The following is a 21,703-nucleotide window of genomic DNA, read 5'->3' on the forward strand; positions in this document are numbered from 1 at the left end:
ATGGATATTGGATATGGACGATGGGGTGGCCGCGCATCGTGCACGAGCAGCTACGGGGGTAGCAAAGCTAAGCCAGTAATGCAATAACTTGAATAGATGGCTATGCAGGCGGAAAGAACATAACCTATCTGCCCCCCTCCTGGCCACCCTCTCTCTCTCTCTCTCTCTCTCTCTCTCTCTCTGTATACCTACCTAACCCCCTCGACATCTATTTTGCTTCTTCGTCTATCATTCATTCTCTCCCTCCCCTCCCCGTACGCGATGCTTCTCTGTTCCCTAAACACGTAGGTACATACGAATCGGTGCACGTAGCGCTCGGACTGTGCCAGGAGGGTGAATCCGACTGGGGTGGTTTCAACCCTGCCTCCAAAGCACCCCCGAGTACAGTCGGTTACGTTAAAAGGCTTTTAATATGCGCGCTCGTTCACCATTCGCTATTCGGTATCGAGCTTGAATCGAAATGGTTTTTTTTCTTTTCTTTTCTTTTCTTTTCTTTTCTTCTCTTCTCTCTCTCTCTCTCTCTTTCGTTCGGTTTTTAATTACCAGCTTTTCTCTGGCGAGCTGCTGATCGATGAAATTGGATTTGAATTTTAGCGTTTACACGCGCGTGTGTGTGGCGGGAGGTTGCAACTATTTTTCATACACGGCCTCGTTCCAGCATTCGCTTGAATCGGATCTGTTTCTGCCGTGTTTTTTTTTTTTTTAATTTTTTTTAATTACAAGTTGATGACCGATGAAATTGGATTTGGATTTCCCACGCTTTTGACGATTCTTTCCTTTCTTTCGTTTGTTTGAAGATTTGTTTGTAGAATTTACGGGTTGATGTATACATATTTATGTATCTTGGAGAAAATTGAGGCTCTTTTTTTGATGCTTTCACGGAACAGTAAGGATTATCGGACTGAGTGGGTGGAAATTGAATTCATATTTTGTAACATTTTCTCGTAATTAAAATTGCAGAATCACGGGTATTAAATTAAATTTTTGTGGTTGTTGCAATGAGCTTGCCTTTCCCTTACATCTTGTAATAGATAAACTACAGATCATAGAATGAGGGGATAAGTTAAATTTTAAACTTTCTTTTTAATAAAAAGAATTCTATGGATGAACATATGTCAACTAAACTCCACTTTCTTTTTAATAAAAGAATTCTATGGATGAACATATGTCAACTAAATCAAATAACGTTATATTTATCAATATAAATTAACTGTGAATGTACCAGTATTTCACATTCATTTTGATGATTCAAGCGATACAATTTTCATTCCAGTTTATCCATACACGATATCGATCGCACGCGATCGTGGTTTATCATCCGAAAAGATGGCCAAACATTTCATAATTCATCAATCGAACGAAACGTTCGATGCAATTCACACTCGCATAATTTTCACAGGCGATAAACAAATCTAACCGCAAACAGCTAATTTTGTTTTACTAACCGAGCAAAATATCGGGAATTTCTAGCATATTTCTAGTATATTTCTAGTACATATATTAGTACAAGAAAAAAAAAAGTTTGCGATAACAAATAAAGAACGCCAATTTTCATTCGTGCGTTTCACTCGATACCTAAAGAATTCACCGTTTCGCGAGACGGGAAAATTTCAAAGGAAAAATGGACAAACTTACTTTTCACTATCGTTCTTGCTGTTCTAATAATTCCAGTGACCAGGCATCAACGGTACACAGCCAAAAGTCATATTCCGACACACATTCGACCGTTTACGGTCACGTGAGATCGAAGGCGAGTCGGATGAACGAAGGAAAAAAGGGGGACGACGGATCTCGACGTCACCGGGGGAGGTGGGTTGGTACAGCCCCGACGAGAGGGTGAAACACTCGCACACAAGCGAAACGTCCACGCGTGTACGTACACACGTACGAGAAGCAGAGGTAGTAGACAGACAGACCGGGCATGCTCAGACGCACATATTACGGCGCACGTCAGTATTTAAATACGCTTGATGGGAAGGTGGTGCACGAGGGTGAAATCGGGACCCCATTGTGCTCAGGTGTGAGGCGTGTGCGCGCAAGGGGGGTGGACAGGGAAGACTATGGACCAGGAAGAGAGGAGAAATATCTCAGAGAGAGAGAGAGAGAGAGAGAGAGAGAGAAGGGTAGAATGGAGAGAAGGGTAGATTTGCACACGCGGCACGAGCCGCTTCAACAAAGGGATGGAACAGATTGGAAGCCATTCATTCATTCGGTTGCCCTGTATTTTTTCCCCGTGTTTGACTGGGAGAGCATCGTCGACCACCCTCCTGCCGTTTCTCCGCTGCCCCTTTGCACATACTCTCCCTCCCCCCCTACACACCCCTGTCGCGCTCTCTACGCCTACAGGTACACTCAATCACTATTTCTTTCCCTTTCGTTTCGTTTTTTTCTCCGATCCTGAATCACGTGAGTTTTCCATACCGGTAATATTATTAAATAATTAAACCGAATACCTGCGTTTTTCACGACGGACGGCTACGATAGCGAATTCCAGAAACCTAGAGAGCTGAAGAATTTAACAGCTCGCTTCGAAATTCTGTCAATGGAGAGGAAAGGGGGGATCGTCGATTCACGAAGCTGCGACGGATGCGACGTGAAAACGATGGAATTTTTGAATAGATCGTGCTCGATCGAATTTGCGGAGAGCACGGACTTTCAGATGAAAGTCAATGAGGATCTGGATGATGGACCTCTGCTACGTAGAGGAAGATGGGACGCGATTTAAGAAGATTGCTGGGACACGTTTGATTCATAGCTCGGTGTGATTTTCGTAGAGAAGAAATTGGAATTTCGACGAGAATCGCTGTGCATGAAATACATAAAACGTGTCGTTTGATGTATCGATTTTTCAAAACCGGATGCCACAATTTCGAATCGTTGTTGTACACGGATTTGCATTGCATTTAACTGGAGAACATACGAGACCGCCAGACACTAATTTATCATTTTCGAAAATAATGTAAATCATCCTCCTCCGGATGATAATTCGCGCAGACAAACAGAACTTTCGATAGAAATTTCTGCGTTCTTAATTCTTTATCGACCGTATTACGTATGTGAGAATCACAAAAGGTTCCATCCTTCTCGAAATTACGAATCATTTTTCATTCATCCGTGAATTACTTTGAACGTAATAAAACAATGAAATCTCTACGTCCGTGAGTTATTTCAAACAACATTTAACGAGTATAATTCTTCGAGTGCCTCCAGTTGTCGTAAAACTCGTGCAAGAAACAACAGTCGATAGAAGCTGATCCACTCTGATTCGCGGAATAATGGATTTCCGCGATAGCATTCGCGCACGACGATAAATACGCACGACAATGAGTCCCGTGCAAGTCTTGGTCGCTTGGCGAATTCGGACTCACCATTGGCTCGTGTTTGACCTCACGAAAATCAATATCTGTCGGCAAACTTAAGTGCGTTCGAGAGGGGGGAGAGAGAGAAAGAGAGAGAACGACTGTACCTTTTGATATTTTGTATCCAAAAGCGAATAACCGCCAACTCCGTTCCGACATTCCTATATACGATGTTCTCTCGATTAATAATGCACGCTCTCCGACGACAAACAGTTTATCGATTGATTTATCGGCCCACCTCGCCCTCTATATTCTTTCCAAGTCGTCGAGAAGTCCCGTGAGAAGTTGCGAACATTTTTCTCCAGATTTTCTACGATCTTGGAAAAAAAAAAAACCTAGGAGAAACGAACGAAACTTTATCAAGAACGCGCGAACGTGTATTAAATTACAAAATCCTCCCCCCCCCCCCGCTGCTTTTTTCACGTTTCTCGACGATATTAATCCAAAGTTTTCCTCTCACTTTGTTAAGAAATGTTCGAATATTTATTGAACGCTGGAAGAACTTTGCCACGAGTGAAAATGCCAAGTGAATTTCTTACTTCGACGTTTCTCGATGCTCAATTTTATTTATTCTTTTTTCTTTTTCACTTTATTAACGCTAGAACTGCCGAGCGCAATGTTTACAAAAATCATTCGAATCTGTAAAAAGACGCAAAATTACTCTGAAAAATTATAAACTGGTCGTTTTGACCATTATGGTAATTTTAGTATATTGATATAATATTAATATAATATATTAATATTAATAATATAATAATACTAATTATATTAATAATCTCAATATTATTTTTCGAACATTTATCAGGAGTAAAAAGGGTAAAGTTTACCTCGACATTGCTCGACGACATTAAAATATGCAAAGTTCACTTTATTGCGCATTGGAATTTTTAATATTTTTAAAAAAATTTATCAATAGAAGAGAGAGAGAAAGAGTGGATTATATTAGAAGAATGTTGGGAGAATTTTATCAGCAACGGACGAAAAGAATTTTAATAGTTCCGCATTTCTTTGCGACTCTGTACATAATTCCTTTATTTTATCAATTTTGTTTCGTCAATGAAAGATTTCAAAGACGTGTAACGGCTGAGCTGAAAACAGAAAGCTCGGCTACGCGAATAAATTAGAACCTTGACGCGAAGAGATCTGAAGGCATCTTTATGCGATAAAAACGGAGCGTGTAGGATCGAGTTGACCGGTTGAAATAAAAGGACAGATGAAAGGATGTTGTGGCCGGCAAAGGAAATCAAGTAAAAAAAAAAAAAAAAAGTGATAGCGCTATCGGTAGACCGAAACTAGGCTAAGGTGTGACCTCTCACGTAAGTAAAAATTACCGCAACGACCATTAACGTTGTACTGTGACATACGTTAGCTCTAGTTTATTTCTTACTGAAAATCTTGGAAAATTAAAATTAAAAATTAAATAATTAAATATTTAAAAATTAAATTAAATTTAAATTAAAAGTTAAATAATTAAATATTTAAAAATTAAAATAAATTAAAATTAAAAATTAAAATAAATTAAAATTAGAAATTCTGTTAACCCCTTTGAACAATCTCGAATAAAATTTGAAATTCACTACTCTAAACGTTTGGGACATTGACGGCTAAAGTCCAAAAACTCGAAACTCGAAACTCGAAGCTCACGAGTTTTATTATCTCTTCTGGTCCTAAATATAGAGATTAAGTTTTATTTAGGACCAGAGCTTTACTCTTGAAGAACTGTTGTTTCTCACAAAAAGTTAGAACTTTACAACGTCCGTAATCATTTCGAGATTTAACCACGTTATTTTCACGTCTATCTATTATTTCGAAACCTGAGAGTAGAAAATAAATCAAAGTAGGGAGTAAAGAATCTTCAAAAGTTCAAATTCTTTTCGAAGGCTGTTTTATTATCAAAGGCTTTTTTTATTATCAAAGATAAATATTTGAAAGAAGATGAAATATAATTATTTCTCTCGAATATAATTTATTCGAATAAATTAGATCGATTGATACCAAAATTCGTTCCAAATCGTTGATTCGTAATTTTTCATAAAAATGTTCTCAACCTGCTCAATGATTTTCGAGATTCGAGCCAATTTTTCGTGTGGTTTGTCGTATCGTAAACTCTTTCCTAACTCGTTACGCTCAAATTCCTCCAGTTCCAGCAAACGAAACGACAATTTCTATCGTTGCAAATCTACGATACGTTACGTGGATCGAAACGAATGGCAGTTAATACGTAGTATCCCGCGAACTTTCGTGGCTTGAACGCGTGGAAGAGCGGCGGCCGCGGTTCACGTCAGCAATTAACCGTTGCGAGCGTCTCCGGCGAGGAGGATCTTCAATTAAACAATTACGGTTAAATCGAGCGGAATTTCCAACGTTGAGCCCGCATGCCTGTTAAAGAACGATACACATATACGTGCGTTCTATCTTCTACCGGTCGAACATACGGAGAGGTGGTTCTCTATATAAGAGATTATAAGCAAAGAGCAATTGTGTAACCTTTGACCAGGTACCCACGTATTATCAGGGCCCACATATCTCGACGAGACACGGAGAATTGTGAGTCACGCGACACAACAACTGGCCGAATTTAGATCCACGATAAAGTCGATTCTACAGGAGGATTGTCCGCCGGTTCTAATTCTCCTAGGGCCATTCTCCGCCTTTAATGTGAATTGACGGGTTCAATCAACGACCAACCTTTCCTGGTACTTCAGAAAGTGTACTAGCTTCTCTTCGTGAAGCAAACTTTCTGTCTCTCACGACGGATAGTCGTCCCCCTTTTTTTTTCGAGCAAAATATTTCTCATTGAAAACAGCGAACTTTTTTTTAAAGTACTAAATAAAATTAGCGATTGGCAAAATTAAATCCAAAGGTTGATCGACTATTTTCGGTGTGATGATGGTACACTTGCAAGAACAACAGATAAGGATAATAACGTTATTCCGGGAGAAGCTCGAAACGCGTGTCAATTACAGCGAAACGCGTGTAGCAGGGCGAGCAAGATCGTTGTCAATTAAAGGAACTTGCTATGACACACAAACACGCGATGCGCGGCGCGAGAATCTATTGTTACTCTTCTTTAAACGAAACCACAATCTTTGAGGAATCACTTGCTCATCTTAAAATTGCCACCGATCGTAGCTGTATCTATTGATACGGTTAATTGGTTCCAACTTGAATCATAGACGATCCCTGCCGTATTCTTCATCTCAGAATGCTTCAACTTCGTTTTGTATTTTAAATGATAAATTTCACAATTTCTCGTACAAAATTTACAAATATTGGGTTGGTCAAAATTGCGTTCTTTCTCTAACAGATGGATGTATATATGTATATCTTAAGATGTAACTAACGTGTAATCTGATGCCTGATTGTTCAAGCTTGTTTTGCAAGAAAAAAAAAAATACACGATTCTCGTTGTTCCAAAATTGTAATAATATTTTCTCAGTTTTAAGTATATTTAAATTAAAAAAAAAATATATATATATATATTTATAAATGTATATTAAAAATATATATACTATAGTTAAGTAAAACAAAATAGGCAAAACTAATAAATTTATTACTTGTCGATAATATCATACCGACGTGTTCGAAAAGAAAACGACGAGTTATTGTGTACGGTATTGGTCACTCGTTATGGTCCGCAATCGGTTGCCGGCCAAAGGGGTCTGTTTTCCTCCAGCGTTACGTTTTGTACTTTAATCGCTGATGGTTTCTAGCGTTAAAAGTGAACGAACACGGTCGTTACGGTTTTTATTCAAGGAGATTCCGTACCCTGCCGTGCGAAATCGCCTCGAACGAACGATCCAGATCTGCCTTGCTCGGACTGGCAATCGGTCGGTAGTACGGGGGTGAAAATCGTGGCACGTGACCCGCGGGTATTCGCACACAGGGGGAAGAGCAGGGTCCTGTACCACCGGCCCTCTTCTCTCCGAGTTACCTTTACTGCGTTTACTATTCTCCATTGTGCACGACTACCATACGGGACCGTGCAAAGGAGGCTGCGAGAGAGATCGCGTGAGTCATCCGTGCCGAGCCGTCCCCATTGGCGTAGAACAAAATAGTTTCGTTTAACCTCTTGCGCTGGAATGACGTGCCACGCACGTCGAGAATGTTTTGTCCCAAAGTTGCAACATTCTCTCAGTTTCAAGTGTATTCAAGTAAAAGAAAATGGGCAAAACAAATAATAGATTTACTCTTTTTCTAAATAATTTCTATCGAGTGATACCATGCCGACGAGTTCAAACAGAAAGCGACGATTTGTTGTATACGGTTTCGGTCACTCGTTATGGTCCGCAATCAGTTGCCAGCCGCAAGTGGTTCAATCATCACACGCAGATGTATTTGACTGTATCTTGTGATCAATAGAACGTCGAGGTTTACGCATTTATAAGAAATTTCAGATGAGATGTCTGTGTGGATCTCTTATTAGATTTTTTTTTTTTTTTTTAACAACGATCCACAATCCATTCTTAAAGAAAATTTTTATACTGTTCGTGTTGTTGAAATTTTATTTATTGAATCGTGACGTTATGTTAGTAAAATAAGAATGAGGAAGATAATAATGCGGAGACTGAGAATCGGGAGGAGAGACTGGAAGATCCAACACTTGTCACGTTGCACTTTTCTCGAGTAAAAAAAACTAAAACGATGGTACCGCGAGATCTTGTCTCAAGTAACGACGTTTCTCACTTCGAACGCATCGATTCGTCGATTCGAGTAATTCCCAACTTTCCCAAATAAAAGCCGCAGGAAGAACATTATCAATGAAGTTCGGAGACAAACCAGTCTTATCAAACTATCCAAATGATATCGTTACATTCGTACACCTCGTACACTCTCTCACATCCCGTACGAAACATTCACAGTGGAGATTCCCGCCTCAGCGGCACTATCTACCGAATAGAGTAGTCTCCGAGAGAAAAAAAGAAAAAGAAAAAAAAGAGAACGAAAAGAAGGAAGAGAGAGAGAGAGAGAAAGAGAGAGAAATAGAAGTCTTTTACGAATTCCATTTTCTGGAAGGTTGCTGGTACATCGTGTCGCCGTTGGTTCGCCGCTTCACGACGTTAAGAATTGTATTTCATTTTAAATGGCCGTTTCGTCGCGGAACTTCCTCGATATTGCGACTCGCGGAGAATCCCCCCGACCTTCTAGTAACGATTTCCTTTGTTCCATCGCGAGATAAAACGCCCCCCCCCCTTCTCCCGCCGCCCCCTTGGTCACCATTCGCCATTCACCGTGCGATCATAACGCGAACGTTAAGGAACCAGTTTCGTCCGTGGCTTCGTTCTCGGTCACACACGCCGCCTTGCACGTTAAATCGAATTAATTCGTCGTCACTGGTACCGATTGTGGTGGATACATGCGGGCGCTTTATAGAAATTTTAGTGATCCCATTGTCGACTGTGACTTCCACATACAGCGTGTTTTCCTCTTTTCTTCAATGGAATAATCGTCGATTGTTACTCGCGGAATGAATGATTCTTTATGCAATAATCATTCGATCAAAAACGACGATTATTGCGAGAAGACGTAGATAAAAGAAATCTCTTCCTCCCCTTTTTAACAAAATAATGGCAAACTTCCGTTTCGTTGCTTGTTGAATGTATAAAGTATTCTGTTTTCTTCCTCGTATATCTTCCTTCCGTATAAATATCGAGGAACTTTGGGGGTGGTTTTCTTAACTATGAGACACAGAGTGTATCAGGATCAGAAAAATTCAGTGAAAATCCTTGGTTACCTACGTCATTGTACCCCGAGTCTCGATGCATCAGTCCGGCTTGCATCTGTATGTATTTAAGCCAGGGGGGGAGCCCCTATGTGACATCATCCCCCTCCATACATGCGGCCGATTCGTTTCGCTGGCTGACTTCTGTCGCCTAACTCGAAAACACCCCTGGACCCTGCCACCTCCCTTTACCTTTAATCTTTATCAATCCATCCAGCCGAGCCGGAATCGAACCAAGGAACGGACGGCGCCGCGCATTATTCACGCCCGATAGCTCCTCAACCCCTCCGCTTCGTCCTTCGAGCTTTACCTTCCACCACCGACGCCACCCTTTTTTCTCACCCCCTTCTTTCTACCTAAACTACTTTTCCCAGAGTTCGCCAACGACTTATTCCAACGACTCGCGATACCGATACAAATTTCAAAGATCCGTCAATATGGAGAATTTGGGAAATTCTTTCGGAATCGTTCAACGTAGTGGTAGCATCTTTTTTGTAAATTATTTTTTGGTATGACAATATGGTAATATAGTAATATGGTAACATTGATAATATAGTTGGTATGACAATATGGTAATATGGTAACATTGATAATAATGTAATAACAGTAGCTTTGTAGAATTATTGTTCAAAATTAATCAATACAATACAATTAATTTTTAAAATTAATCTTCGACTTTTATATTTCAGTCTAAAAAAAGTACCTGTTCGTTTGGAGAGGATACCATAGGAGTTTAGAGAGGAAATAGGCGTACAGGTAGGTGGAGTCTTGTGAACAATAATCGCCACAGTCACTATTAGTCACCATTCTCTTTCGTTTCTTTTTACCTAAAATAGAATCAGGTGGATTTACGAAACGGAATGTAAAGATCTACAGTATATATAGATCTACTGATCCTCAAAGTATTCTGATTTGTCCGTAACCTATACTCTCTTTCTATGTATCAAAAAGAGAAAAAAACAAATGAATTTTAGGTTATCAATTTTTGTATCATTAAATATTTGTAACAAAAATTTTGTATCGATATTTGTAATAAAACTAATAATAAAACTGAACGCAACAATCTTTTAAACAAGTTAAGTTCCTGTATCAAGTCCCCTATATATTAATTTGAATTTATGATTAAATTTTATATTTGTCACTAACTCGATGTCGACAAAGTACAAATTTGAAATATAATTTGAAATTTTTGCTGGAGTATTAAGAGATACCAAGAGATACAAATTTTGTATTATCGTACTTATAAATACCATAATACTGTAGAACACTTTATTACCTTCTTCGTTTTTCACGATATTCTTCAACATTTTCCAACATCTTTTTAAACTATTAAAAAAAACGCGACGGTTACGTTAACGTTCTTTTACGCAGTCGTGCCACAGCTATGTATTCCAAAAGACATCCGCGTCGTCTCATTCGTGCAACCTCAAACCAACAAAACTCGAACCGAGATTCAACCAATCAAAAACGCGATCGACAGTGAACGCACGTTTTTTGAACACACTTGGAAACAGCCACTAGGAAAATCTGCGTATTTCGTTCCGAATTCCGTAATTTCGTCTAATTTCGCTCGTCCCTAATTTTATTTCTGCTCGAAAGCCACAATATCACATGAAATCGGAGAAATCGCACGTTTAATGGCATTCGAGGACATTCGTCGCCGTGTTGAAATTACCTCGGTGAAATTGGAAAAGTGTTAATAAATATGACCGTTCGAACGGACCTATCAGCGTTTCGCAAGCAAGACCCGTGATTCCTTGCGCGTTGGAGTTCAGATCAAGGTTTTCTGATCGGTCGTCGTAGTTTGAGGAGGTGAAAAAAAAGTGTGGCGGTGCTTTCGTTCGATATTCTTTATGAAATCTTACATTTAACGGTTGGCTCCTGAATTCCTTTCGCAGCCGTAAGTAACGAGAACTTCTTGATTATCCCACGTTGTACGTAAAAGCCTTTGTGAAAGTGATACTATGATTGCGGCATACATGCAAGAAATCCAGACGAACGTCAGTCTTTCTCTCCTTCGTTGATGCCAAAATGTCTAATCTAGCGTGATCTATTGTAGAGGATAGAACGTCTCGTAAATAAACACGTAGTATCGTCTGAGCCTGCAGATTTTTATCGCATCCTGTTTTGGAATTGTAGTATCTTCGTGACTACACCCCATCCCCGAATAACGTCGCTGAATTAATACCTAACCCTCAATAGCCCATTGTCAAGCAGCTTCGAGGTATTCCTAAAATCCATCGACGATTTCGCTACGTATTACATACGGATCAAATTTTCACGCGTTCTCCATTGGTCTTGTCTAAGTTTCGAAATAAATGTATTCCGATCCGATCGTATTATCGTAAGAATATCATAATTGTTATTTTTATGTAGCAGTTCCATCTACCGTACTACGTATATATTTTATAGCGCTGTATACTGTAGTAACGATTTTTTTTTTTTAAATTAAATATCGTTGATATTGACGAATAAGTCAATTATGTTTGCAAGTGTGCAAAATCTGCAATTAATCTTATTAATTAATTATCTTCAAAAATATGTATGTGGAAATTTAATTTGTAAATACGTTGATTTAATTTTTTATTTTTATAAAAAAATTGTCTTATTTCCTTTATATTCCGAAGAGGAATATTATGTGAAGAGAAATTAAGTTTATAAATAAAATTGTATATTACTTAATTAAAGGATAATTTTCTACATTTTTGTTAAATATTTCACGATAAATATTTCTAATATGTTCAGTAATATTGACATATTATGATTTAACTATAACATTAAGGCTTCACTTTTAAATATTTTTTAGATGTCAGCCGCAACTACACACAAATACCGTTACAAAAATGTGGGCTTAGACTCACAAGAACTAAGACGGCGTAGAGAAGAGGAAGGTGTTCAGTTAAGAAAACAAAAAAGAGAACAACAATTATCAAAAAGACGTAATGTTCCTAACATAGTTACTGCTGATGATGACAATGTTACAGTAAATGAATCTGTTTTTCCTGTACCACAATCAGTAAGTTCAAATTGTGAATATAACAATAAATTTCTAAAAAGTTTAATTAAGCAAATTTAGCCATTAAATTACTATTTAAACATATTTCGTTTTTGTTGCAGAAAACCTCTATTGCTGTACTCGAAATGGTGCAAGAATTGTACAGTCCTGAGCCTGAAAATCAATTGGCAGCTACACAGAAGTTTAGAAAAATGTTGTCCAGAGAACCAAACCCACCGATAGATGAAGTTGTAAAAACTGGAATTGTACCTAAATTCGTTGAATTTTTGCAGAATAATGAAAATTGTACATTGCAGGTTTGTGAGTTGTAGGTCGTTCTTGAAGTACACAATATAATTACATATGAAGTAATAAATATTTGGAATGAAAATGTTATAGTTTGAAGCTGCTTGGGCTTTAACGAATATAGCAAGTGGAACATCCCAACAAACGTGTGTAGTAGTGGATGCAGGAGCTGTACCAATCTTCATATCATTACTCAGTTCTGAATATGAAGATGTTCAAGAACAAGCAGTGTGGGCATTGGGCAATATTGCGGGAGACAGTGCTGAATGTAGAGATCATGTATTAGACAATGGAATCCTTACTTCTCTTCTGCAGTAGGTTTCACGTTCCCTTATTTTTGCTTAAATACATAGGATATAAAGTTCATTCTTCTCTTCTTCTTTCTCCATTATAGATTACTTTCTAAAGCGACGCGTCTGTCAATGACACGTAATGCGGTATGGGCATTATCAAATCTTTGTCGAGGCAAAACTCCACCACCAGAATTCTCGAAAGTTGCACCGTGTTTGCCAGTTTTAGCTCATTTTCTTAATCATACGGATAGTGATGTTCTTGCAGATACTTGTTGGGCTCTCTCCTACTTAAGTGATGGACCAAATGAAAAAATTCAAGCAGTTATCGATGCAGGTGTATGTAGACGATTGGTAGAGTTACTCATGTACGTATGTAAATTATATTTCATAACATACAATTTTCTACCGAAATGATAATGTGAAATTTTGGGCGCTAGGCATCAACAAGAGAATGTGGTCAGTGCTGCACTTCGAGCAGTGGGTAATATAGTTACTGGCGACGATGTACAAACACAAATTGTTCTTAATTGTTCTGCATTGCAATGTTTGTGTCATCTGTTGAATTCGTCGCAAGAAAGTATTCGCAAAGAAGCTTGTTGGACAATCTCTAATATTACGGCAGGAAATCCTCGGCAAATTCAAGTTTGTATATGTTTTTTAAGAACTTAAATTTTAGCGATAAAGTGTCAGTAAAAGAAAAAAAAAAACAGGTGGATTTTGTTCAAACAGGCTGTCATCGATGCCGGTATATTCCCGATCCTGATTGATATTTTAGCGAAAGCTGAATTTAAAATTCGAAAAGAAGCGGCATGGGCAATTACTAATGCTACAAGCGGTGGTGCACCTGAACAAATACGTTATGTTGTTGTTGAAGGATGCATTCCACCGTTATGTAATTTGTTAACAGTAATGGATCCCAAGATCGTTCAAGTTGCATTAAGTGGTTTGGAAAATATCTTGCGTATAGGAGAACAAGATGCTGCCACGAATAATGGTATTAATCGCTATGCGGTACTAATCGAAGAATGTTTCGGTAAGCATGAAGTTAAAAAATACAATTTATTTGATTAAAACATCACAGGAAGATTTTACTGTAAACGATTGTAATGTTTCAGGCCTAAACAAAATAGAATTTTTGCAATCTCACCAAAATGTAGACATCTATCAGAAGGCCTTCGATATAATCGAACGATATTTCGGATCTGAAGAAGAAGATACTCGAGTTGTACCCACAATTGATGCACAGGGACAACAGTTCCAATTTAGAGCGTCCGATTCATCTCAACTACCAGTCGAAGGCTTTGAGTTTTAATCGACTAGTTTCAATGGAACCTGTGATTGTATCACCTGATTCAATCTTGTTTCGTTATGTTTACGATCATTTTTTCTGAAAAGGACATTTTTAAAATGAAGCAAAAATCAGTCAGACGCAGAACAGTGGTATATTTATACTTTGAATTTGTTTGTATCGATCAGAATATCAGTAAAAGAAAAAAAAAAAATCTTGAAGTGATCCGATTTTTGCTCGACGATAAAGATGAGTAAAATGTTTATATGCAGTTATTTTAAGTTGTTCTCTTATTATTTTAGCTACACCATTACGCATCGTTCTAAGTTTAGTGCAGAAATACGATTGTGTTTATTACGAATCTATACCGAATTGTGACAATCCTTTCAATTTGTAAGTTTTGGAGCAATTCGGATAGATTCGTATGTTCGAACTCGTAACATAAATCGTATTTAGTATGAAACGTTTAGTTTATTGGAATTAACAAATTAAATATCTTAGTGCTTAAGTAGAAACAAATAATTATGGAAACAATGATCAGGACGATTTACTACCGAGGTAAACCTGTACCTCAAACGACGTACGACTGACTCAGAATTACGGAAAACTTGCACAACTGGCAAGACATTAATGACTGAAGTACGCGACTACGTAGCCAATACAGACAACATTATGCAACGCGTTACTCACATCCTTACTACATTAGGTAGGAACATGACCAATTAAACTTTTTTACTGTAAATACGTATCTTGTAATTTTGAGGCTATTTTATACAGAATATTCTTAAGAAAGGAAGTAATATTTGTGTTAAATAAATGTAATTTCCTCGAAAGTGCATATAAGATATTTTTACATATTAAATATTTTACTCAATCTTGGTATAGATGCATTGTCAGAATATTTTCCTTATTATAAATTACGGGAATTTTAATATATTTCTTCCAAAAAGAAAGTTTTGAAAATGCGATTGTATATAATTGTTTAAACTTTTTAACATTTAAATTTCCCATTCTTTTAAACGTAACTTTTTAAAGTAAGTAATATTGACTATTGATTGAAGTAACTATTCCAATAAATATTTTAAAAGTATATTTATATTTTGTTAATGAAGGAATAAATTTTTCGTACATATCGTAAAGTTCGGCCTTATATATAATTGTATTAAATTCTGGATATTCTGTATAAAAAGTCTGTGACTGTATAAAATGTATTTATTATTTAGGTTTGACGGTACCATGCTATATTATGCAAGATATATAAATATATATAAATATATATATTACCTACTTTTAGTTACGGACTTATTACGACAGAGGAGGACTGTATTATAAGCAACTTGTAAGCCATCATTTTGCTAACATGATATTTTAGCAAAATGTGTACTTGCGAGCATTTGTTGCCAATTTATAAAATGCTTGTCAAATAGGGTATAAGCATATTGAAAAAAGAATTTTGCCATCTTATGTTACGCACGTTATTCTTAAATGAACAAAAGTTAAAATATTTTAAAATATCATTAAAGAAATTATGCATAAACGCTTGTTTGCATTATATGATTTCTTTAATCTTCCTCAAGTATACATATATGTAAATGTATCATTACGTAAGCTATAAAATTTTGATACGAAATAATTATTATAATTTTGTAACTTATTTCAACGATATATTCGATAGGAAAACTAAAGTCCGTGGGGACAAATCATTTAAAAATTTTTGTATAAGTTTGCTAAAATATATTTCATGTTCTTTCCGCTATAAGTGAGAAAAAAGAACGAAGATCTATTGGATTCCATTTGTGATACAATATAGAAGAAACGCATTGTAAATTGGCAATTGAAGACATAACCATACGTGGACGAGGACTGACATGTTACACTATTAAGATACAATCACAATATGACATGTATGAAGTAAATCTATCCATTGTATTTTACTTTAAAGTTGTATAAACATGTCATTCAAGAGCTGAAATCATGCCAGAGGCATCGATCTTGTTGTTATATTTTTTGAAAATTTGTAGAAACTGCCAAATCCATTGGAAATCTTTATCTGAAAATGTTGATTTTCTGTACTATCATTTGACGTAATAAAATAAAGTTGAATATTAATACACAAAACTTTTTATTTACTCACTTTGTTTAATATATAAATATAAATACTATCTATAATATATTCTACAGTAGCAAAATTATATGTATCACATTTTGTCAATGTTGTTATACCGCTTTATCATGACAATTATTATTCTGTCAGTTAATTACATTTTTTACATTTATTAAATGTTTATACTTTGTTATTTATAAAAAAAAGAACAATCTGCATAATTGAAATTTGTACTTGATTCTGGTAAAATAGGTACAATAGTTCCATCTGTAAGCCTAGTTATTAGAGGATCTAGAATATCTTTGTCCATATAATTTGATAGTCTTTTAAATATTTGCTTTTCAATAAATTCTAATTCTCTTTGGGATGGTTTGTATCCATCAACAACTACTGTTATTATGTACACAGCATTCTCAACTAAAGGTTTTTCTCTGTCACAAAAATTGTGGAAAGCTTTCAATGCTTCAGTATTTACATTTAATAAATCTTGTATTATCTAAAAAAAAAAAAAAAGATTTCCTCCTGATAGAATATCATTGTTTTCAAATATAAATTCTATTTAAGAAACAAGAACAAATTATCATGTAAATACTTACTATTACTTTTTTTTGTGTGATTGGTTTTTTCAATCTATAAATAACTTGTCCAATATCATTTGGAAAGTCTTTTGGTGTTAATATTAAATAATCATTACTACCTAAAATTTTGCCACTTAATTGTCCAAGTAATTTAGCTAAACAATTCAAAGTTTCAGTTTCATTTCCAAACAAAATAATAATTGAAGGTTTTGTAGGGAACAAAACTACATCATATATTCCAGCTGATATATCATTCCAAATGTTAGATTTTTGATTATGAAATTGTGTCTGGATTAACTGTATTGATTTATCTAATACATTATTTATCTCAGTTAGATGTATTTGTTTTTCTTTGACAAGTACTCCCGGACTTTCATGAGTTTCTGTTTTAGTGTTTAAAATAATATAAAGAAATAATAAAAATAGAATACAAACAGCACACAAAAGCAATCTGAAATATTTTGAAAAGAATCCTTCTTTTGTAGGTTGTTTTTGCGTTTTATATAAGAAAGAACTATTTCTATTGTTGAAAGATTGACTTTCGTTTAAGCTTCTTCTGTATACTTGTGTTACAACAGGAGAATTATGTGCAGTACTAAAAGTGTCTAGTTTTATGCTATCTTGTGAGTTGTTTAAAAATTTATGACTATTATCTTCATCATTATCATCATTATCATCATTATCATCATTATCATCATAATTATCTTCATCATCAGTATATTGAATATCAGGAATATTATAAATTTCTGGACTTGATTTGTACATACTTTTCATTGACAATGAATTGGATGTTTTACAGGGACTAATTTCTTCAATTGCATTAGTGTCTCTTATGGATCGACGTGCTTTAGGAATAGGTGGTTTAAAAATCTCTACTTGATCATTTGGCTGAAAAGAATATTAACAATATTTTAAATGTATATGTAACATTTTGTCATACATGCAATATTTATATTTAATATGTAACTAATAATTATATAGATTATATAGATATTAAAGATTTTTTTTTCATATTTTATTGATCATAATGTATATAATTGTACATTTTGATTGACCAAATTAAACACCTTATATCTCTCAAAAAATATTCAAATTATTAAGCTTTATGGCAAATCACTAACTTATATATTGAAATTCAATTAAATTAATATTATTCTTCAGGACAATCACTTGTTAAACTAATTTAGACTATACCATTGTGATTGCTTAGAGATAAAAAATTTTATAACTCTATTTATAATGTAGTTTTGTATGTATATAACCTATAAGTAACGTTTTACATGATATAAACATATAGACAAAGTACATATTTTGATTTTGTTATAAATACACTGAATACTATATTAAGTTTAACAGATTACATTGGTAACCCTGTTACTAGATACATTTATGAAACAAAAAGACTTACAGCACGTGATCTGTGATAACTATATATACATAAATAGCATACACACATACATGGGAATTACAATTACTATTTAAATATATCAATTATTACATTACCTTTAATTTTCTTACTAACAAATTTGATTACAATTTCATTAAATGATTTTATGACACTAACAACTTTGTGAAATTATTCAAAATAATCGTAAAACGTTTAAGTAAGAAAGCTTAATCAGTATCATTATAATATATTGAATGGTCCAATCCATTTTATCCTGATACTGGATTTATTTTAAAATAATAAACTGATGTATACTCATTTCATAATTCATAAAAATACACTATTATTCTTAATATATTGATATCTATATGTTTTTCGTTTACTAAACGACAAAAGTGCTATTTACTCAAAAATCAAACAACATAATACGTAATTTGTTAGTGAGTATTGATATTTCTGTAAAGTTATTATACCCTACAAAAACTATCAATCTTGAAATATGTTCGACATTGGTGCCACCACTGATATGCTGTGCCGACATATATGAATTGTTACGGGATGCGTCGCCGAGAAAAATCTATTTCTACAGATTTAATAAACAATCGCGAGCATTATTTGTTCGTAGACGTTTTAAATACCTGGTTTCCAGGATTTAAGGGATATTTTAGAATAGTTTTATGGTGACGGCATGTGCGTCGATCCTTTAAAGAAAATTTGTCATTGGGGTCCACTTACTGCTCTCGGTAGGTATTTTATCAAATATCAAACAAAAGAATATTTTTGTCATTGAGATACATTAAAAATGGCTATATACTGTTCCACATACTGTCAAATAATTTTGTCAGTATGTTACATGTTAAAATTGATTGAAACAGAAATGTTGTGTGGGGATAAATTTGACAGATAAGTGTTCCCATTTTGTTTTACGCATATCGCAGCGGAGTACCGCGAAATTTGAATGTACTTTCGAAATTTTAATTCTCTCTTATAATAATTTTTGTAGTACATATGCTACTGAATACATAAATATATTGTTTAAGTTACGATCACATAAATATAGTATTTAAGTTACGATTTACATTTATTTATGTTAATATTGCATTTTTTCGTAATACTTTTGTGTTCTAGGAATTATAAAAATAATTACATTGATGACAATACATTGTAGTAGACAATGGTGGCCACCGCAAGAAAGTTTCTTTGGAGCAGTTAATTTTATTCTTTTCTTTTGTCTGAGTGGTTCTACTCTTTTCCATTTTATCAATGCTATTTATGAAGGGCCTGGATTTCTTCCATTGAAATGGATGCCGGTATTATAACATATCTTTGAAAGCAGTAAAATATTTTAGCACAGAATTTAATGGTTCTTTTTTTAGGAGAAAGCAACAGATACTCAATATTTACAATATTGTTTTGTTTGTGAAGGATATAAAGCACCAAGATCTCATCATTGTAGAAAGTGTAAGATTTCATATAAATGAATTTCATAATTTAAGTAGTGTTAAGTATATTGGATTTATTTCTTTTCTTTTTCTAGGTGGTCGTTGTGTCATGAAAATGGATCACCATTGTCCATGGATAAATAATTGTGTAGGACATTACAATCACTGTCATTTTACAGCATTTCTTGCAAGTGCAGTTGGTGGATGTTGTGTTTCCACTTTTACATTAATTTCTTGGGTGATGACTGTATTATCATTGAAACCACTATCATTTCCACCACCTTCTATATTTATTCTGATATTAGTTATCTTTAGTATTGGTTTATCAATTGGTGTTATTCTTGCTGTTGGAACATTGCTTTATTTCCAAGTAAGATTGTTATATTTTATCGCGAAATTAATGTTATTTATGTTTTTATGACATTAACTACTTGTATTTCTTTATAGCTATTATCTATAATCAAAAACAGGACAGAAATAGAAGCATGGATTTCAGAGAAGGCTCATTATCGAAGATTTGGAACTAGAGACAAATTTATTTATCCATATTCAAAAGGATGGCGTTTTAACTTACAGCAAGTTCTTACATGGGATTGTACGCCAGTGGGTGATGGAATTCACTGGCCTGTGATTGAAAGTTGTGACCAGTATACTTTAACGGTAATGTTATGTACATCATTTTTTAAATAAATATACTTTTTTATTTTATATCCATACTATGAAATACTATGTGAAAATCCAATACATAATTGTTTCTATAATATTTCAGCGGGAACAATTAGCTCAGAAAAAAGATAAACGAAAGAGAGCTAAGACTTACAGAGTTATAGAAGAAGCATACGGATCGTATTTACCATTGAAACACGGTTGGGGTGTACTGTGTCATCCACCTTGCACCGATGAACAACGAGTCAAGCTTAAAGTTGGAGATATTGTGATTGTAACACGATGGAGAAAGTATGTTAACATAAAAGTATATTACTTGTACAAAAGTTTAATTGATAAATTTTGTAGATATTGGTTATTTGGAGAGAAGAAGCAAAATGATGAAAACGAGAAGCAATTACGAACTCGGGGTTGGTTCCCACGACCTTGCGCCATTGAAGTGATTGAAAACGAAGCGTACTCCTCCGCCTTAACAAAATCAGATTGAAACATTCCTGTTCTATGTAGAGATTTGTAAACCAGTTAATGGATGTACCATTGAATGAACGGCAATATTTTTTATCTAATATTTTATATGCGATGAGTGAATGTTTCTGAATATTTTAATGGTCTAATATGGATTTTTTTTCGAACCACTATTTAAAATACCAGTCACTATATTTATTGCGTAAGAAAAGCATTTGATTTGCGTTTAAAGTAATGTGCACAAAGCAAGATTCCATTTATACTTCTTTACTTCTTAGTTTTCTTTTTAAAAATATTTAATGATAACGTGTAAGTATTTAAAATGTATACAGAATATGAAACCTCATTATATTTTTGTATATGGAGCTTTAGTAACGAGAACTATGTTTAATATACAACCGCGTGTAAATATTTTATCGTTATTATAACTGTTATTATAAATAATATTTTCGATATTTGTGCAACAGTGACTTAATTATTTATGTTCTGGTATAAAAATTAGAATAACGATGAATTCACGGTAATATTTTCCTTTGTAATTTATGACTTATATAGGCAACTTATTTGTCTAATAATTACAAAACAATGTATTTTATTGGGTACATTTTTATGAATTTTGTAATTGATGAATAAATATTTCGCTGAAAGCTATGTTCATGCGATTTTCATTTTAGCAAAATTAGTCGCGAATATTTTTATACTTTATATCGTGTCGAGCTAAGTGCTCGTAGAAAATCAATAATACTGAAAAGTAACACTGATCGACGGGGTAAGTGCATCATAGGTCCGTACAAATAGTACGTTAAGAGCTGCGCGATATATTTTTTCCACGAATCAATTTAATAGGGTACAAAAATGACATGCGATGCAGGCACGTGCTCCGACGTATTTTATTTCTTTTAATCGATACAACTCGAAACCCGCAATATATACCACGTTACCGTATATAATATTGCGAAACGGAAAGAAATATTTATGCTTTTACAAAATCAAAAGCATTACACTTGCAATATTGTACAAACATTGTAAAGTGAAATCAAAAAAGTTCAGACCTTATTTTATTAAAAATTAAAATTTCAAATGTATTTAAGTTGTATT

General features: G+C 34.7%; 3 protein-coding genes and 1 long non-coding RNA gene across 13 annotated transcripts in view; 3 read left to right on the forward strand and 1 right to left on the reverse strand.

Annotated features, from left to right (window-relative positions):
• Positions 1–10,004, forward strand: part of LOC122538057 — a 29,438-nt gene extending 19,434 nt beyond the window's left edge. Inside the window, exons 3-4 of the long non-coding RNA XR_006308773.1 lie at positions 9,771–9,837; positions 9,918–10,004. This is a non-coding gene — a long non-coding RNA (uncharacterized LOC122538057). The remainder of the gene's footprint in view (positions 1–9,770; positions 9,838–9,917) is intronic.
• Positions 10,005–10,657: 653 nt separating this feature from the next.
• On the forward strand, positions 10,658–14,164 carry LOC122538062 (importin subunit alpha-7-like). Of its 2 annotated transcripts, none has more exons than XM_043671799.1 (8): positions 10,658–10,981; positions 11,888–12,097; positions 12,199–12,393; positions 12,476–12,696; positions 12,777–13,040; positions 13,113–13,317; positions 13,405–13,708; positions 13,791–14,164. In XM_043671799.1, exons 2-8 carry the CDS (start codon positions 11,888–11,890, stop codon positions 13,985–13,987), a joined length of 1,596 nt encoding a protein of 531 aa, XP_043527734.1. In that variant the 5' UTR covers positions 10,658–10,981; the 3' UTR covers positions 13,988–14,164. The 2 variants fall into 2 exon arrangements, with proteins under 2 accessions (XP_043527734.1, XP_043527735.1); XM_043671800.1 differs by lacking the exon at positions 10,658–10,981 and adding an exon at positions 11,074–11,305.
• Positions 14,165–15,682: 1,518 nt separating this feature from the next.
• On the reverse strand, positions 15,683–18,211 carry LOC122538064. Of its 9 annotated transcripts, none has more exons than XM_043671814.1 (5): positions 17,840–18,012; positions 17,413–17,533; positions 16,664–16,800; positions 16,098–16,563; positions 15,683–16,013 (listed from the first exon to the last, which is right to left on the reverse strand). In XM_043671814.1, the coding sequence occupies exons 1-4, from the start codon at positions 17,840–17,842 to the stop codon at positions 16,258–16,260; spliced, it is 567 nt and encodes a 188-aa protein (XP_043527749.1). In that variant the 5' UTR covers positions 17,843–18,012; the 3' UTR covers positions 15,683–16,013; positions 16,098–16,257. The 9 variants fall into 9 exon arrangements, with proteins under 9 accessions (XP_043527749.1, XP_043527748.1, XP_043527742.1 ...); XM_043671813.1 differs by having other exon boundaries at positions 16,664–17,031; XM_043671807.1 differs by having other exon boundaries at positions 16,664–17,298; positions 17,350–17,533.
• Positions 18,212–18,540: 329 nt separating this feature from the next.
• LOC122538065 (palmitoyltransferase ZDHHC6) lies at positions 18,541–21,256 on the forward strand. The gene is made up of 7 exons (XM_043671815.1): positions 18,541–18,775; positions 19,161–19,342; positions 19,409–19,493; positions 19,570–19,844; positions 19,922–20,134; positions 20,244–20,431; positions 20,489–21,256. The coding sequence occupies exons 1-7, from the start codon at positions 18,721–18,723 to the stop codon at positions 20,625–20,627; spliced, it is 1,137 nt and encodes a 378-aa protein (XP_043527750.1). The 5' UTR covers positions 18,541–18,720; the 3' UTR covers positions 20,628–21,256.
• The last annotated feature ends 447 nt before the right edge of the window (positions 21,257–21,703 follow it).

Source organism: Frieseomelitta varia, unplaced genomic scaffold (genome assembly GCF_011392965.1).
Source record: "Frieseomelitta varia isolate USP_RPSP 00005682 unplaced genomic scaffold, Fvar_1.2 scaffold_956, whole genome shotgun sequence".
Classification (NCBI taxonomy): domain Eukaryota; kingdom Metazoa; phylum Arthropoda; class Insecta; order Hymenoptera; family Apidae; genus Frieseomelitta; species Frieseomelitta varia.

Coding starts and splice junctions, on each gene's coding strand:
- LOC122538062 (XM_043671799.1), top strand. CDS start 11,888: ATGTCAGCCGCAACTACACACAAATACCGTTACAAAAATGTGGGCTTA. Junction 13,041..13,112: donor CGATTGGTAGAGTTACTCAT/GTACGTATGTAA, acceptor TTTGGGCGCTAG/GCATCAACAAGAGAATGTGG. Junction 13,709..13,790: donor ACTAATCGAAGAATGTTTCG/GTAAGCATGAAG, acceptor GTAATGTTTCAG/GCCTAAACAAAATAGAATTT.
- LOC122538065 (XM_043671815.1), top strand. CDS start 18,721: ATGTGCGTCGATCCTTTAAAGAAAATTTGTCATTGGGGTCCACTTACT. Junction 19,494..19,569: donor ATCTCATCATTGTAGAAAGT/GTAAGATTTCAT, acceptor TTCTTTTTCTAG/GTGGTCGTTGTGTCATGAAA. Junction 19,845..19,921: donor GAACATTGCTTTATTTCCAA/GTAAGATTGTTA, acceptor ATTTCTTTATAG/CTATTATCTATAATCAAAAA.
- LOC122538064 (XM_043671805.1), bottom strand. Junction 16,564..16,663: donor TCACACAAAAAAAAGTAATA/GTAAGTATTTAC, acceptor TTTTTTTTTTAG/ATAATACAAGATTTATTAAA.